Source organism: Rhineura floridana, chromosome 3 (assembly GCF_030035675.1).
Source record: "Rhineura floridana isolate rRhiFlo1 chromosome 3, rRhiFlo1.hap2, whole genome shotgun sequence".
Lineage (NCBI taxonomy): Eukaryota > Metazoa > Chordata > Lepidosauria > Squamata > Rhineuridae > Rhineura > Rhineura floridana.
In genome coordinates this window covers 139,780,750-139,800,101 of record NC_084482.1, presented here as the reverse complement: position 1 = coordinate 139,800,101, position 19,352 = coordinate 139,780,750, and the positions used below count along the sequence as shown (strand labels likewise).

The following is a 19,352-nucleotide window of genomic DNA, read 5'->3' as shown; positions in this document are numbered from 1 at the left end:
GCCCTAGATCTTGTCATCACCCTCCGGGCCTCCCTGTGAGTTGGAACCCGGAGGAGGGCCTTCGTAGCAGAACGTAGTGCACGGGCCGGTTCATATCGGAAGAGGCGTTCCGCAAGGTATCGTGGTCCCGCACCGTATAAGGCTTTATAGGTTAATACCAACACTTTGAATCTAGCCCGGAAACATATTGGCAACCAGTGCAAGCTGGCCAGAACAGGTGTTATATGCTCGGACCGCTTGGTCCTTGTCAGCAATCTGGCCGCCGCATTTTGCACTAGTTGTAGCTTCCGAACTGTCTTCAAAGGTAGCCCTACGTAAAGCGCATTACAGTAATCCAAACGTGAGGTTACCAGAGCATGTACCACTGATGTAAGGTCCTCTTTACTCAAATAGGGACGTAGCTGGGCTACCAACCGAAGTTGGTAAAACGCATTCCTAACCACCGAGGCTACTTGAGCCTCAAGTGAGAGGGAAGAGTCTAAAAAGACTCCCAGACTACGAACCCGGTCCTTTAGGGGGAGTGTAACCCCGTCCAGGACAGGGTATATATCCACCATCCGATCAGAGAACCCGTCCACCAACAGCATCTCAGTCTTGTCTGGATTGAGCTTCAGTTTGTTAACTCTCATCCAGTCCATTGTCGAGGCCAGGCAACGGTTCAGCAAATCGACAGCCTCACCTGAAGAAGATGAAAAGGAGAAGTAGAGCTGCGTGTCATCAGCATACTGATGACAACGCACTCCAAAACTCCTGATGACCTCTCCCAAAGGCTTCATGTAGATATTAAAAAGCAGGGGGGACAAAACTGACCCCTGCGGGACCCCATATTGGAGAGCCCGCGGTGTCGAGCAATGTTCCCCAAGCACTACCTTCTGGAGACGACCCGCCAAGTAGGAGCGGAACCAGTGCCAAGCAGTACCTCCAACTCCCAACTCCGCGAGCCTCTCCAGAAGGATACCATGGTCGATGGTATCAAAAGCCGCTGAGAGATCAAGGAGAATCAACAGAATTACACTCCCTCTGTCTCTTTCCCGACATAGGTCATCGTACAGGGCGACCAAGGCTGTCTCAGTGCCAAAACCGGGCCTAAAACCCGATTGAAATGGATCTAGATAATCAGTTTCATCCAATAGCGCCTGGAGCTGGCCAGCAACCACCCGTTCCAAGACCTTGCCCAGGAATGGAACATTCGCCACTGGCCTGTAGCTGTTAAAATTGTCTGGGTCCAAGGAAGGCTTTTTCAGGAGTGATAAAATGGAAGCACATAGCTTTACTAACTAAGATCAGCTAGTCATGAAATTTCAGTCAAATAGCCAAGGAAACCACTAGGTAAGGCATCCATAGGCAGTGTGGCAGCAATTACTCTCCTTTTTTATTTTTTATTTCAGACTTTTCTTCCAAAGACCAACTGACTTCTTCCTTTTTGGGGGGAGGGTTTGTTAAGTGTCAGCTTCTTTGTACTATCACTACAAAACATCCAAAATTGTCCCACCCATTTATATTTTAAAATCAGATACTGTGTAAAGAAAAATCTGTGAGATCTGCAGCACCTGTGCTGTTTCACAGTAAGCTATATCCTGCTTTTATTCATTTTTAAACATATAGTAAAGATAACATTCCATTTGACATGTCAAGTATGAATGGGGCCAGCAACAAGAGCCAGACAAGGGTCAGTAGGAAAAGAAAACAGATTAGTGCATAAAATAAAAAAGATATACAAAGGAATCTAGGAAGCTACCTGACACCAAGAGAAGAGCACTGGTCCATCTAGCTGAGTCCTGTCACACTGACTGGAAACGGGAAATTCCAGCCCTACCTGGAGATGCCAGGAATTGAACCTGGGACCTTCGGCAGGCAAGGCAGGTGCTCAGCCGCTGGGTTATGGCCTTGCTCCAAGATTATAATATTGCTCCTGTACACTCATTCTCCTGTGTTGTGAGATACAGCCCTACATTACTTTCATACTGGTGGAACTTTCACACCTTTTTTCTCCAACATACAAACTTGGGGTCTCCACTGACCCCAATATTAGATGGGGATAATGCAGGGGAGGGGAACCTCCACACAACAGGCCTAATTAGGCCTGGCAGGGATCCTAATTTGGCCTGTGAAGCCATTTCTCCCAAACTACTCCACCTGCCCCTTCCTAGATGTCATACATAACATCAGATGTGAGGCAGGTAAAGACGTGGATGCCCTCACTTCAAAGTCCGTTTGCAAGTGGTTTGTCCTGCTTGTAAACAGACTTCAAAAGCATGCCCCTTTAAAATTGTCACCTGTTGCTATAATGATGCCAGCGAAGTGACGGGGGGGGGGAGAATCCAGCCCTCTGGCCGGATCCAGTTCTCCACCCCTCAGATAATTATTTATTTTTCGTCAGCTGCAGGAAGAACTCTGAATAGGAGGGCAGCGATAAATGCACGGGTTGAAGGAAAAGGGGTTCTATTTAATCAAAGTTTTAAAATTAAGACAATAGCAACTGTTCTGCAAAAACAGAGCAGGACAATCAGTTGCACTATATATATTTTCACCTCCTTTGTATCTGCATTAAACTGGGAGGAAAGTACAGAAAATAACTCCCATTACCAGAAAATGCTACTATATTTTTCCTCTAAAATTTTGTATTAGATTGCCCTTATCCAATGCATGTGCAATATGCATAAAAATACTTACGTTCTTTCTCAAAAAGTTCTCTAACACCAGGCAAATCTTTAGCAGCTCCAAAATATTTGTACCCTCTATTTCCTGGAACTTCTTTTCCTTCATGATCAAGCATTTTGGGACCAATTTTCTTTAAAGAAAAGAAAGAAAAGGCCACGACTATTAGTATTTCGTCTTTCCTGACTTACTAGATGGAACTTGTGAGTACAGCCAGAGCTTCATGGTGTTAAGGAGACTGGTGTGGTTAAACTCTGCCCAAATAGTTTGGGGAACTTCAGACAAACTACCTACAGCATGGGAGGCCCACCCATATGTTTACAGTATGAAGTTACTTATGGGGATGGCCATTGATATAATAACCAGGCATTAGGTTACAATTTATAAATTTGTCCTGACTTTGTGCCTTCCTTCATATAGATCTAATTATTTTGACATACTTACTGCATAATCAGGTCCTCCCAGCTCCTTTATCCGGACTTCCCAGTGCCCTTTTTCTCTTAGGAGTTTGTTAATTTCATCATTCAAGTCACGAATTCTGAATTCACCTAAGCCAGCTTTTTTAAAGGAGAAAAAAAACCCAGTGCTTTCAGTGATTGATATATTAAGACCAGTTTAAGGCAACACTCTCCCTATTCTGATTGTATAGGATACAGCTCATTCATATTGCTTTACTCCTCTCTATCACATCAAGACAATCTCTGCTTTTGGAAAGCTTGAATGGCACTTTTTAAAAAGATTAAATGTTTTTAGTGTGTTCCATAAATAAATCAGAAGCATCATGTCCAGTTATGATTTCAACAATGTAAAGCAGGTGTGGAAAACCTTTGGTCCCCCCAGATGATGCTGAAATACAACTCCCATCAGCCCCAGCAAGTATGGCCAATGATGATGGGAGTTGTAGTTCAACAACATCTGGTGGGCCAAAAGTTCCCCATACCTGATTTAAAGAATAGCAGTATCAAGAAGGTTGCCTAATATCTGACCCAAGACTAGTTTGGCTACATCAGCTTGTTGAGTACCAGATTCACAGTCCAGATATCACAGCATCCTTTCCCAACAACAGCAAGTTCTTAAGCAGTAGCACCTATTACCAGCTCACCACTATGAGGCTAGACCTCAGAGATGTGGCAGCCCTTCAGAGTCAGAGACCAAAAAAAAGTTTCAAGGGTAAGCAATGTTAATGAAAAGTACATTCCCCAGACACATAAGAATATTAACAGTGCACTTCATTAGGAACTTACCATTTTGAATTTGTGCCACCTTCTTGGAAATTTCACCAATAATCTGTTTAAAAGAAAACATTATAAAACAATAAGGTTTTTCCCCTCAAACAAATTAGCAATAGCTATTTTAAATTGTTTGATGCAACAAAAACAAATTGGTTTTTGTTAAAAATACAGCCCACTTTGTGCATATTTCATAAGAGGAAAAATACAGCCCTGCCATTAGTCAAAGTAGGGGTGGCAATAGAGGAGGAGGAGCAACAGAGCAGCCCCTCCTTGCCACAGCTGCCTACCTACCTGTTGTTGCTGTCAACCATCTGCAAACCTGCTCAGCGCAACCAGTCTTTGCAGGACCATCCACTGCCAGGTCCCTTCTCTCTGCCATCCCCAACCTCATGACAAAGCAGGGCCACCTTAGCTGGTGCTGCTACCCACTTCCCTATTCCCTGCCTAGCCTGCCCTGAGACAGAAGGCTATGAAGCAGTCCCTTGCCAGTCATTTTTTCTTGGATGGCTTCAAGCGTGGTGGCCCCTGGGCAGCTGGCAGCCATCAGGCTTCAAGAAAAATCAATGTCCATCACCTTTCTGTTCCCTTCATTGCAGCTGCATCATGGAAAGGGGTGGGGGAGGGGGTGTTGACCATTGAACCACACTGTCACTGAGTGTTTTTCCATCAAGTCTGAAAGTGTGGAAATCTGTAGCTAAGAGAAGTTATGTCTTTGCCCAGTCTGGGAATGGATAGCCAAGGCCGTTGTCATGGCAGCATCAAGATAGACTGGGAGAGTTCTAGCAGTTATCTGTGTTGAGCTGAGTCTTCTGTGTAATGTCTTTGAACTGAGAACTTCTCTCCTACAGGGGGGGGGATCTTAAAGCCTTAAGCCATAATGTCTTAATAAAAGACTCTTAACCTGATCTAATGCATCTGAGAAGTTTCTTGAGCAACTTAACTCCAACGTAGCATATGCTGTTTCACGCAACAATGCTCACACGTCAACAGGGGTTATGGGCCCAGATCCACAGCGCATTACACGGGAGTAAGTTGCTGGTCTGAACGGCAGACGGAGTTCCAGAGGGCAGCTTGATTGATTGTACCAGACAGAGGTGAACAACATGGCTGTAAACCTGTCTGGGGGAGGCTTGCCAATGGAAAGATTGACGGAAAAGAATTTTGCCAGCTGGAAGCCGAGGATGAGGGCTTTGCTGATAAAAGAGGATTTATGGGACATTATAGATGGACCCCCTCCGGCGGTACTGACCGCGGCCTGGACGCGTAGAGATCAGAAGGCGCAAGCTTTTATACTTCTGGCTCTATCAGACTCTCAACTTCTACACGTGAGAGATGTTACAAACGCCAAACAGATGTGGGACGTGTTGGAAGGCATTCATGTGCAACAGACTGCGGGATCTAGATCGTGTTTGGCACGGAAGCTTTACCAGATGCGCTTCACGGGTGAGTGCGAAATGAGTGAGCATCTCACGGAATTCAGACGTTTGTTTGCTGAGCTGACGGACCGAGGCGTCGAACACTCTGAACTTCAGAAGACCTATCTGATCCTGGCTTCGCTCGATGGGACTTGGAATAATATGGTCATGGCTTTCGAAGCCATGCCTGACGGAGGTCTGAACGTTGCGTTTATTGAGGAAAAGCTGACCCAGGAATGGCAGTGGAGACAAGAGGCGAAAAGTGCTGAGGAAAAGCAAAGAGCCAAGCTGAAAGAAGAAAGCAGCAGCAAACAGGAAAACAAGCAAGAACAGCAACGGCTGAAGGCTTGTTATGCCTGTGGGCATCTCCAGAAAGACTGTGCAGTCAAGCGAAACTCCAGGGACGGAGGCTTGAAGCAGGGAAGTGTGAACTTTGTTTGTAAACAGAAGTCTCAAGATTTAGGACCTGTTGACTGGATTGTTGACAGCGGGGCAAGCCATATATTAATCAAAGACAGAAGTTTGTTTTACACTTCAGAAAATGTGCGGGATTTTGTGCAACTAGCGGATGGATCGCAAAAGATTGTGGAAGCCCGAGGTCTGGTGAGATTTGATAAACTGGGAATACTTTCAGAATGTTTGTTTGTTCCAGAATTAGCTCATAACATTTTGTCAGTCAGAAAACTGGTGAGTTGTGATTTTTCTGTATTGTTCCACAAAGACAAATGTTATGTAATGAGGGGAAATCAAGTGTGTTTGCAGGGAAGCCTTAATGATTCACAGTTTGTAATAAAGAGCAGTCAAGCAGGGTGTGCTGTGTTAAATGCTGAGGCACAGGTACATCAGGGCTGCATCCATGAATGGCATCAAAGGCTGGGGCATGCAAACCTTGACACGATTAAGAAAACCCCAATGCATAGTGAAGACATGCGTTTAAGAGATTGTGGACAGTTAATGGATTGTGATTCTTGTCATAAAGCTAAAATGACTATTGCACCAATTAACCGGGAGGCTGAAAGAACCACAACAGCTCCCTACCAGCTAGTTCATGTTGATTTATCAGGGCCAATAAATGCTTCACGAGGAGGTGCGAAATTCTTCATGGTACTGGTGGATGATTTTTCAAGATTTTGTCATGTTTATCTGTTAAAGCATAAAAGTGAAGCTGAGCAAAAGCTGAAACTGTTCATTAAGAGAATCGAAACTCAACATGGCACCACAGTGGGGGCTATACACTCGGACCGGGGGGGGGCATTCACGAGTAAAGCATTGAGTGACTTCCTTGAGAGTAAGGGAATAAAACAGAATTTTACTGCTCCATACAGCCCGTTTTCCAATGGAACTGCAGAGAGAAAAAACAGGGTGCTGCAGGAAGCAATGAGAGCCATGTTAATGGATTGCAGTTTAGGGAATTCTTTCTGGGCAGAAGCAATTCTTTATGCGAATTACATTCACAATAGGGTATTACACAGTGCTCTTGGAATGTCTCCTTATGAGAAAATCACTGGCAGAAAACCGAAAATACAACACATTCAAAAATTCGGGGCAAGATGCTGGATCCACATTCCACAGGGAAAAAGGAGGGGCAAGCTTGCACCGAGGGCGCAGCAAGGTTTTGTTTTGGGATTTCAGAATGCATATTTCAGAGGTTGGTGTCCAGAAACACAGCAGTTAATTCTGAGCAGAAGCATTAAAGTCTCAGAAAAGCCTTGGGATCAAAGGGAAACAGTTGTTCTTACAGGGTCAGATGACACACAATCACAAACATTTAAGCCAAATCCAGACATAAAGGTGGAGGGCACACATATTCCTCTCAGAGATGCGTTAAATGAGCTCATTTGTGGGAAACGAAGATCAAAGAAACGTAAGGCTGAGGAAATGGAATCTCCTGCGCAGGCTGTGCCAAGCACAAGCACAGATGGGGGGGCAGAGAGAGCAGAAGCCCTAGTGCCATTAAGACGTTCTACAAGAGTAAACATAGGGAAACCGCCAGAAAGATATACTGTGGGGGTAATTACCAGTCCTGGAATGCATAAACTGGTGGACATGGATCCTGACACTTTGTATTTGACATGTGTACAGCCAAAGTTTGATTGAATAAAGTTTTAGCTAAATGTGCAGAGATGTTCTGAACTGTACTGAAATGTAAGCTGTATTGCAAGATGTATTGTAGAAATGTATTATTGTAATTGTTGTAATGAATTACAGACATGATGGGAAAAAGGGGGGATTGTTGACCATTGAACCACACTGTCACTGAGTGTTTTTCCATCAAGTCTGAAAGTGTGGAAATCTGTAGCTAAGAGAAGTTATGTCTTTGCCCAGTCTGGGAACGGATAGCCAAGGCCGTTGTCATGGCAGCATCAAGATAGACTGGGAGAGTTCTAGCAGTTATCTGTGTTGAGCTGAGTCTTCTGTGTAATGTCTTTGAACTGAGAACTTCTCTCCTAGAGGGGGGGATCTTAAAGCCTTAAGCCATAATGTCTTAATAAAAGACTCTTAACCTGATCTAATGCATCTGAGAAGTTTCTTGAGCAACTTAACTCCAACGTAACGTATGCTGTTTCACGCAACAACGCTCACATGTCAACAGGGGGGAGGGGGAGGAGGAGGAGGGGCATGCTAAGTGGATACTAAGCACACCAGGTTGCCTCTCTTCTCTGGCTGTGGTCACTGGAGCCCAATTAGGTATGAGATTTTGCAACGTCTTTGCTTTTCTAGCAAAAATCTGACTTTGGCTTTTTTATAATCCCTGACAACTCACCTGATTAACCCTCCCTTGGTTCTGCCCTGATGAGTAAACATAGTTTATTTTTTTCTTTTTAAACTAGAGAGATGAGCACCTGATGTAGGCTTTATTATGCTCTTCCTTTTCTCCACCATTACCATGGATCCTAATCTCCTTCTGCAAAAGGAATAGAGTTCATAGCTGAGGTTTCCCTTCTCTCCCTCCTCTCTGAAGCCTCCTGAAAATCTGTTCCTGGGGGCTCTTTAGGAATGGTGCAAGGACTGCAGATGGAGGAAGGAGTTGGCAAAAAAAAAAAAAAAAGCAAACACAAAAACACCCCACTTGCTGAACAGAAGAGCTATTTAAGATCTAGTCCAGTCTTTTTTATCTACTACTCCGGCATTCCTTGTTAAAAAGAGTAACTTCACCATGTATTAATGCATATCCAACAAGGAGGATTTAGCCCCCCAAAAGTATGCCATTTGTTGGTCTTTGAGATGCTACAACATTTATTTTCCCTATAACCAGCGACTACACTAATCGCTCAATACATTTAACATAACTAAAAAGTCTCTCACTCCCATGCAGTAAGTCTTTCTAATTCACGTACTGCCCAATCCCCCCAATGTACAAAATAATATGTTTTGCCCTTACACCATGTCTGAAGTGGAACATCTACAAGTCTCACATAGGGACAAGAGCTGCAGGCAATTATGTACCTCTTAAAATTAGAAACTTACAAGACATGGGATGAACAGGCACTGCTGCTGCTCTTGACAACAATCCCATTTTCAAGCCAGCAATGTCCCTCACACTGCACATTAGCATATCTCATATGAAACAACAGTTTGTGTCCAATGTAGCACTAAGTGATTATCTCCATTAGTGCAAGGATTCACACTTGTGTAACAGAAATTCCTTCTCTCCTCCCTCCGCGTGCCCCTGAATTTGTTCTGAGATTTAGTGGAGCAGATTGAGAGAAGATGCTGGGTGCATGCCGGGGGAAGAGAGGAAGGGAAATTCTGTTGCACAAGCATAAATCGTTACGCTAACAGAACGAGTGCACTGGATACCACCCAGTGGGTTTCTGCTATTTCAGACAGGGCCTTGAACTCTGCTTGGAAGGAGGCAGATCAGAAGACACACACTGGGGCTACAGGGGCAGGGGGATGGGCTATTCCTATACCCACTTTCAAAATGTGCATGTTCCCCTAGAACACCTTCCTTGCATTTAGATGACCACTGCCTGAAAAATAATTAGATACAATTTAATGTAAACGTGGGGGAAAGCCAATGTTCTATAACATGCTAGACTATGGCAAAATCTACATTTATTGTTTGTATTGAGAAAAAAATTGTCAAGAAATATGGAAAACTAAACACTGGCCCACAGACTGGAAGCATTCAACATATATCCCAATTCCAAAGAAAGGGGATCCCAGGGAATGCAGTAATTATCGAACTATTGCCTTAATATCCCATGCAAATAAAGTAATGCTCAAGATTCTACAACAAAGGTTCTTACCATATATGGAGTGAGAAATGCCAGACGTCCAAGCTGGATTTAGAAAGGGAAGAGGCACCAGAGATCATATCGCACACATATGTTGGATAATGGAACGGACCAAGGAATTTCAGAAGAAAATCACCCTGTGCTTTATAGATTACAGCAAAGCCTTTGACTGTGTAGATCATGAAAATCTATGAAATGCTTTAAAAGAAATGGGGGTGCCACAGCATCCAATTGTCCTGATGCGCAACGTAAACTCTGGATAAGAAGCTACTGTAAGAAGAGAATATGGAGAAACCGATTGGTTCCCCATCGGAAAGCGTGTGAGACAGGGGTGTATTTTATCACCCTATTTGTTTAATCTGTACGCAGAACATATCATACGGAAAGCAGAATTGGACCAAGATGAAGGAGGTGTGAAAACTGGAGGGAGAAATATCAATAATTTAAGATATGCAGAGGATACTATACTATTAGCAGAAACCAGTAATGATTTGAAAAGAATGCTGATGAAAGTTAAAGAGGAAAGCACAAAAGCAGGACTACAGCTGAACATCAAAAAGACTAAAGTAATGACAACAGATTTATGTAACTTTAAAGTTGACAATAAGGACATTGAACTTGTCAAGGATTATCAATACCTCAGCAGAGTCATTAACCAAAATGGAGACAAAAGTCAAGAAATCAGAAGAAGTCTAGGACTGGGAAGGGCAGCTATGAGAGAACTAGAAAAGGTCCTCAAATGCAAAGACGTATCACTGAACACCAAAGTCAGGATCATTCAGACCATGGTATTCCCGATTTCTATGTATGGCTGTGAAAGTTGGACAGTGAAAAAAGCGGATAAGAGAAAAATCAACTCATTTGAAACGTGGTGTTGGAGGAGAGCTTTGCGCATACCATGGACTGCAAAAAAGACAAATAATTGGGTGTTAGAACAAATTAAACCAGAACTGTCACTAGAAGCTAAAATGATGAAACTGAGATTATCATACTTTGGGCACATCATGAGAAGACATGATTCCCTAGAAAAGACAATAATGCTTGGAAAAACAGAAGGGAGTAGAAAAAGAGGAAGGCCAAACAAGAGATGGATTGATTCCATAAAGGAAGCCACAGACCTGAACTTACAAGATCTGAACAGGGTGGTTCATGACAGATGCTTTTGGAAGTCCGTGATTCATAGGGTCACCATAAGTCGTAATCAACTCGAAGGCACATAATGACAACAATTGAGAAAGATGTGACTTTTTACTGCAAGTTAATCCCTTAAAAGGAAAGGCTGGGAAGCCTCACCGGTCATGAAACAGAAAATGTGGCACCATAATTACATTAAAAAAATTCATCTCAGTGTTAAGATGATTTCTTCTTTGTTAACATCCAATTTTAATAAAGTTTTTTCCAATTAAGATGCCTCTTTCAAAGCAAAGCTTTTCATGATAATTTTAATCCCTTCTGATTTGAAATGCCCAAGTGCCCTTCCCCCCTGACAACGCAGACACCTTCCCTATGTATAATATAGGGTCAGCGGTGTTGTTGTCCAGGATCTGGGGGATCTTAGACCCCTTACTTTTTTGGGAACAGAGTCCTAAGCAGGGTCGCTATGTCTCCAGCATCCTGCAAGTCAATCAGCATGTTTCCTTCTCCTTTCCTGCTGATTGAAGCCGATCAGAGTGGAAGGAGGTGGGTGAGACACTGAGAAGACTCTTCTCAGTAGCTAACACACATCCCTTTCATGCTGATTAACTCCTGGGGCATCTGTTGTTCTGGAAGGAGGCATGTGAGGGAAGGACTGAGGAGTGCGGAGATGATGACGGAGAGCAAGCACGCAAGCAAGCGAATGAGGGGCATGGCTGTGAAAGGGCGTGGCATGAAAGGACCCTGCACTTCTGGATTTGCCACTACACTACTTTATAGTGTCAAAAGACACATGAATATTTCAATCAATGTATAGGAAGAGAAGTTAGAACTATGTCATCAAGTGTTAGTTTACATATTTAGAGGACTATTACTCTATTACATATCAATGAGCAAATACCTGTCGTCTCCATTTCTCAGCTTTTGGCAGCTCGTTACATTCTGAAGCAAGAAAAGGCCTTCGTTCCTGTTTGAAACAAAGAAGTATATTACTACCAGGTTGTTAGAAAGCAGAGACACAGTAATGGTCCAATTTCCATAGCCTCATACTCCCATCATTAGAATACTTGTTATTTCATCTGTCCATCATATACAGACAACAAGGACACAGTCTGGCACTACCAGCAGCTGACATGAAATGATCAAATTCATTTCCTTTGGGCAGTCCAAGTCAAAGGCTAAGCATCTTTTGTGAGTAATGTAACCCCTTGTTAGGTTTACCTGCTGGTGGCCATATATAACATGAGAAGCATTCACTGGATGCAGGGCAAGTCCTAAATAAGTAGATATTTGGACTCTAGCTAAGGAATCCACCAGTTGCCCTCACTAAGATTGTTTCAGGGTCCATCAACATCTTCGTGACACTCATTCCAGGTATTTCTCCTGGGACTGAAGCTTCTCTCCCTATCCCAAGAAAAACATAATTTAGTGTATCCCACACTAAAGCTCTGGATATGTACAGTAGGGCCTCGCTTCTTGGTGCCCCGCTTCTCGACATTCCATTAATACGGCGCCAGTGGGGCAATCAGTTGGGGGGGCCTGGAGCTCCCCACACTCCAGCTGATTGCGCCGGAGGAGGGGAAGATCAGCTGTAGAATGCTACAGCTGATCTCCTCTTCTGGCGCGATCAGACTCCCCCACTCGAGCTGATCGTGCCAGAGGAGAAGAGCTGATCTCCTCCTCTGGTGCAATCAGCGGGTTAGGTTCCAGACCCCCGCGCTACAGCTGATCCACTTTCCGGCAGTTTTTGCTTTCCGGCAGGGGTCTGGAACCTAACCTGCCATATGAGTGGGGCCCTACTGTATCCTGACTTTCTGGCTGTAAACTTAAATTTTAAAAATACATTTTTCATTTATTTTCTGCTTTCCCACAGGAATCTATGCCCCAAAAAGTTCACTTTTTTAAAAAAAAAATTGTAATTCTTAGTTTGCTGGCATTAGTGGCTGTTACTAGATTTTTTTAAATACTTATTTTATGAGCTTAGTTTTAAAGTGAGCTGTAAAACCTTTCCTAGGGTGATATACTACTCGTTCAAACTCAAGAGTAGATCAATGAGATTGAGATCAATGAAGCTAACTTATTTAAACCAGTTTATTTCAATGGGCCTACTCTAAATATGATTATCACTGGATATTACATTTAAATTCCAGGATTAATATAGGTTAATAAATCCAAGAGAGTGAGTTTTCAGATGAACGATATTAACCCCTTTTCCAACAACAATATATGCCATCTGCCCTCCTGTCACAAAAGAAGCAGCAAATAGTCTTGCACTGCTGCTTTTGTCTTAATACTCTCTTTTGTCTGAACAGATGCCAAAAGCCACGTGTTGAAGCAATTTATTCTCCTTCCTGTAAGTATATGGTTCTCTACATGCAAGGTGACATGACTGATTGCATCTGTGAAAAACTACAACCACAGATATTTTAAACCTTCACTACTACCCTGCAGGTTTTGTCTGGACAACCAAACAGCAGTGGCCATTTGGGGACATTTGGCAATTGAATGAGTATTTAGGTGATCCTTTCCATTCACAGAACAGACACAGAACAGAACAGACACTCTGGATCCAACTTAATGAGTATGGGGCATGAAAGGGAATCACTATTTTTTAATCCAAAGGAGAAAGCAGGGCTATAGATTTTGTTGGAGGATTGTACTTGTCTTCTCCTGAGCCTTTGCCCTATCACTCCCTTTGTCGGTTTTAGCTGTGAAATTACAGGATAGGTTGTAAGAACATAAGAACATAAGAAGAGCCTGCTGGATCAGGCCAGTGGCCCATCTAGTCCAGCATCCTGTTCTCACAGTGGCCAACCAGGTGCCTGGGGGAAGCCCGCAAGCAGGACCCGAGTGCAAGAACACTCTCCCCTCCTGAGGCTTCCGGCAACTGGTTTTCAGAAGCATGCTGCCTCTGACTAGGGTGGCACAGCACAGCCATCACGGCTAGTAGCCATTGATAGCCCTGTCCTCCATGAATTTGTCTAATCTTCTTTTAAAGCCGTCCAAGCTGGTGGCCATTACTGCATCTTGTGGGAGCAAATTCCATAGTTTAACTATGCGCTGAGTAAAGAAGTACTTCCTTTTGTCTGTCCTGAATCTTCCAACATTCAGCTTCTTTGAATGTCCACGAGTTCTAGTATTATGAGAGAGGGAGAAGAACTTTTCTCTATCCACTTTCTCAATGCCATGCATAATTTTATACACTTCTATCATGTCTCCTCTGACCCGCCTTTTCTCTAAACTAAAAAGCCCCAAATGCTGCAACCTTTCCTCGTAAGGGAGTCGCTCCATCCCCTTGATCATTCTCGTTGCCCTCTTCTGAACCTTTCCCAACTCTATAATATCCTTTTTGAGATGAGGCGACCAGAACTGTACACAGTATTCCAAATGCGGCCGCACCATAGATTTATACAACGGCATTATGATATCGGCTGTTTTATTTTCAATACCTTTCCTAATTATTGCTAGCATGGAATTTGCCTTTTTCACAGCTGCCGCACACTGGGTCGACATTTTCATCGTGCTGTCCACTACAACCCCGAGGTCTCTCTCCTGGTCGGTCACCGCCAGTTCAGACCCCATGAGCGTATATGTGAAATTCAGATTTTTTGCTCCAATATGCATAATTTTACACTTGTTTATATTGAATTGCATTTGCCATTTTTCCGCCCATTCACTCAGTTTGGAGAGGTCTTTTTGGAGCTCTTCGCAATCCCTTTTTGTTTTAACAACCCTGAACAATTTAGTGTCGTCAGCAAACTTGGCCACTTCACTGCTCACTCCTAATTCTAGGTCATTAATGAACAAGTTGAAAAGTACAGGTCCCAATACCGATCCTTGAGGGACTCCACTTTCTACAGCCCTCCATTGGGAGAACTGTCTGTTTATTCCTACTCTCTGCTTTCTGCTTCTTAACCAATTTCTTATCCACAAGAGGACCTCTCCTCTTATTCCATGACTGCTAAGCTTCCTCAGAAGTCTTTGGTGAGGTACCTTGTCAAACGCTTTTTGAAAGTCTAAGTACACTATGTCCACTGGATCACCTCTATCTATATGCTTGTTGACACTCTCAAAGAATTCTAATAGGTTACTGAGACAGGACTTTCCCTTGCAGAAGCCATGCTGGCTCTGCTTTAACTTGTCATCAGTTGCCAAGTGCAACAAAATATAACAGCTGTATTATTATACACACTAGAGAAAACACTGATTAATAAAAGTTGAAATGAAGTATCACATGGCTATCCAGTGGTGCAGCATAGTATCATGTGGAAGACTCGAGTTCATAATTGTGCCCAAAACAAAATGCTCAATAGCTGGCTCTCTAGTAAGACAATTACCATGATGGTGAAAGGTTAGAGACTCACTTCCAGTTCCCCTTGTAGAATCATGGAAGATAAGCAGAAGCATATGATCAAGTTGTAATGGCTACATAAAAAGGCATCCATCCCAATGCTCAAATAGTTTAGAAGAGTTTGTCTGCTTTAGAGGCACATGACTTTGGCTGTTCTGAGAAACCCTGGTCTAACTACATTATTAGAAGCTGCCCCTTTTAATCTTCTTCCTCAGAAGCCAAACCTTTGCAGTAGATCAGTCTCACCTTTGATTACCTCAATCACACTTAATTATTAACATTCGGCTAACATCTTTGTCTTGCAACCAGAGGATACACACTAGTCACTGGCTCTCTGGGTCTAATGATTTGTGCAAAAATCAATCATACATAACAAACATGGCAGCAATAGACATTGCCACCCTGGGCTCCTGCTGGGAGGAAGGGCAGGATATAAATCAAATAATAAATAAATAAACAAACAAAGTTTGCAAGAAAAATCAAATAATTATGGCCATATTAACAATTAACATAAAGGTCCAGTTGGGACAATCATCTCAGCCTTCCCCCATGCATACAGTCCCTTTGCTCCTCCCTTTGTGCAAACTGAGATGAAACCAGTAAGTCTCCAGTTAACCATACTTTCGCATTTTGTCTCAGCCAAGAAGCTATGATTACCAGCTTCAGAACGCTAGATCACTTTGAAGTTGATTTAATAACTTGACTTGCTCTGAAGGTGGTAACCATGGTTTCCTAGTTCAGACAAAAGGGGAAACCATTGTGAATTAGGGAACTCCTAGTTAATTGCAGGTCATGTGAAGGGACTGTGTATGATAGAACGAGGATGCTATGCTTCTCAGCTTAATGAAGGAAGTTCTGATCATCCAAACACATTAACATCTGCCAAAGTTAACATCTGCACAAAGAACTCAAAAATAATTTATATAATCAATTTACTAACCATTTTCATGAGCACCAACCCATTATATCTTTTATTTCTAATTGGGGTGGAGAACTTTTTTCAACCCAAAGACCACATTCCCTTCTGAGCTGCGTTCCAATGACCACATGCCAGTGGCTGGCAGGGTTACATGCAGAAGTGAGTGGAGCAACTAATGTAACTTTTATCTTTGTACAGTATGCTTCCTGTTACACTGGCTGCCAGTATGCTTCTGAGCCCAATTCAAAGTGCTGGTTTTGACCTATAAAGCTCTTTATGGCTGAGGATCTCAATATCTTTTGGAACACTTCTCCCAATATAAATCTACCCAGACTCTTAGTTCTTCTTCTCCAGCCCTTCTCCAGATCCTCCAGATCTGAGGGAGGCTCAGAGGGTGATGACAAGGGAAAAGGCCTTTTTAGTTGTGGCTCTCCATTTATGAAATATATTCCCTAGTCAGGTCCACCTGATGCCTTCATTGACATCTTTTCGGTGTCAGATAAAGACTTATCTTTTTTTCCAGGCACTTGATAGACTAAGATGATGTGGTTTGTATTAGTGTGCTGCCAAAGCTCTCTGTGGCTGTATGGGAGTGGCAGTTGGTTTATTATTTTGTTTTATGGTATCATATATTTATTTTGGTTTTCAATAATGTTGTAAAATGCTTGGAGACCTTCAGGTAACAAGTGACTAATAAACCTAATAATAATAATAGCCTTGTTTCCTCACACATCCCTCTCCATTCTCATCCAGACAAGCAAGAGGCATTATCAGAGTTCAAAAACATATTCTAGTCAGGCAAAAACACTCAGGGTGTGAAACAGGGCCAGTGAGATGCATGGCCTGAGGAGAGTTACAAGGGCAAGATACAGGGGCCTAGAGAGCCACATTCAGCCTCTGGGCTTCAAGTTCGCCACCCTTGGTAAGAAGCACTGCAATGGAATAAATATATAGTTTTGGCTTACCTTAACTTTCCCTTCTTCTAGCTGAGCTTGGCGAAATCTCGCCAGGGCTGTCCTAAAAGGAATAAAATTTAGTTCAACATCACCAAAATACTCAAAACATGTCATACAATTATACCCTTTTAGCGCTGGAAACACAAAACAATCCTTATAAGGAACAGGAAAACAGATTAAATACAAGAATTTCAGCAACAATTAGCTTGCACTGAAATACTGTGCCCCAAATGTGTATAATAAACACAGGCAAAGAATACCAACATTAATATATTGAAAGCCACAGAAGTTCAATATGACATTTCTTAAATGTGTGGCTCAAAGGCAGCAAGTAGCTGAACTGTTAGAAAATTCTCAGTGATATTCTCCATGAGAGAAAATCAAGATTCAAACTGTACTTACATGGCCTTTTCTGCATTTCGAGCCTAAAAAGAGAAAATGGGAAAACAGTCTTTATTTTAGAACTCTGTATCACAAAAACATAGTCTGGATAATATTATGCAGAGATAGCTATACAAACTGGCAAATCAACATGGTAATGGGGTCAGATTTCCCATAGATCAATATTATGTATAAATTTTGTAGTGCAGCAGCATTCTATACCATATTGATGTATATACCCAATTAGGCAGCCCTCTCAATAACCGTGGTCACATGTTTCAGTAAACTACCGTTAATAGTTTACTGTGAATGTGTCTATGAGGGGTCAATCGCTCCTTCCCACTTGCCCTGGGAGGCAACAAACTACAATCCCCAGCTTTGTATGACATCTGATATGATATGACCATAGTTTGTATCACTCCCAACAAACCACGATCTGTAGCCAAAATTTGATTGATACATGTGGACAGGGGCCATGTTTCTATTCACTTTATGACAGGAGCGGGGGTGAGGGGGAGGGAGACTTTTCTCTATTAAGCCCCAGTAGCTGTCAAGGTCTCCAAAAAGAAAAAAAGTCAGCCAGTCACCTGTTTTGGAAAACACACAAAAAAATACAGAAATGTTTTCACTTGGCTTGGCTTTTATCACAGTGCCAGGTTGCTGAAAAGTTCATTGAGAAGTTGAAGAATATAGACACTTGGGCAACACATTTTTTTTGGTAAGAAACACTATAAAGCACACACTGAATATGGATACTACATCCAATGTTTAGTTATGCCAGTACAATGTCCTGTCTGTGGCTCTTGAGGAATGTGTTTGGTCTTAACTGAAGTACTGATTTGAGTTCAAATAGTTTATTGTTATTCTGGCCATTCACGATCGCATCAGTTTAGACTTTCAGGTGCCGATAAAACAAAAAAAACTGAAGCTAGAGAGGAATGAAACAGAATTGGTGATGTGGTTACTAAAGCTGAGATAACAGCAGTAGGTAAATCTGAATAAGACTGCTGTATGACTTTAAGCATACAATCTGTTCAGGCATTTATCTTCCAAAACTAAGAGCATCCACATTTTTAATATCTACCTAATAGATAGGTATTCATGATGGGCAGAAATGCAACAGGTTCTGCATTATTTCCAGGGGAAAAACAACACGCTGGGTTTCTTTATACCATTTTTGTTTATTTAAAATATTTATATCCCGCCCTTGTATTTGTAACACTCGGGGTGGCTTACAACAGTTCAAAAATAGATAAAAAGCAAAAAGAACAAAAGAGGAGGCAAGTCTCTGTCGAAGTAACCACAAAGAGAGAAAGGACATAAACGGACTTTTCCAAAACCATTCAGTGGGCGATATAGCTGAGGAGGGATCTTTATCTTGGGTCTAGCCTATCAGAAATCAACACTAACAACCCAAACGTCCACACTTGTCCCTTTTCCAAAGAGATGCGTTCCCAGCTAAATGAAGCACCCGGAGGGTGCCAAAAGGAGCCAAAGGAGAAAAGCACCAGCTTGACTGAGGCGCAAGGGCAAATAAGCACAGACCCTCGGGGGCTAGCACGATGCTCACCCACCCACTCACCATAGTGTCAGCCTCCGCGGAACGTAAAGCTACCCTGAACACGGGAACCGAGAAGGAAACGGCACAGCGACACGCAAAGAAATTGCCCCGGAAGAGAATACTCTAAAAGCGAGCACGGGGCTACAGTCTTAATATTTTTCCACAGTAACTTCCGGCTGCGGTTCGTTGAGTTCTTTTCCACAGTGCGAAGTGATGGAAACTCATAGGAATTTATGTAAAAACAGCAAAGGGAAACAGAATTAGAAATTTCATTTTTTGCAGTTCACTCTGTCAACAACAGCGATTTATTTCTCTATTTTTAGGCTGGGTCTTCTGGGAGGAAGGATATACATAGAGAGTTTTGAAAGCAACAAACAGAACCCCACCCAAGCTTGCTCTGGATCCCTATAAGGATTCCGTTAATCACGTAAAAATATATGCACGTAATTGTGATTAACAAAACAGAGGTTTTTATTGTAATACCAAAACGTTTCAGCTTCCGCC

General features: G+C 42.6%; 1 protein-coding gene across 1 annotated transcript in view; it reads right to left on the bottom strand.

The window, feature by feature from the left end:
* Positions 1-19,036, bottom strand: part of ISY1 (ISY1 splicing factor homolog) — a 38,567-nt gene extending 19,531 nt beyond the window's left edge. Inside the window, exons 1-7 of the mRNA XM_061618122.1 lie at positions 18,870-19,036; positions 17,309-17,331; positions 16,916-16,967; positions 11,582-11,647; positions 3,903-3,945; positions 3,103-3,215; positions 2,674-2,791 (exon numbers count right to left, since the gene is read on the bottom strand). Of these exons, the coding sequence (XP_061474106.1) occupies positions 2,674-2,791; positions 3,103-3,215; positions 3,903-3,945; positions 11,582-11,647; positions 16,916-16,967; positions 17,309-17,331; positions 18,870-18,872 (418 nt within the window). The 5' untranslated portion in view covers positions 18,873-19,036. The remainder of the gene's footprint in view (positions 1-2,673; positions 2,792-3,102; positions 3,216-3,902; positions 3,946-11,581; positions 11,648-16,915; positions 16,968-17,308; positions 17,332-18,869) is intronic.
* Positions 19,037-19,352: the final 316 nt, after the last annotated feature.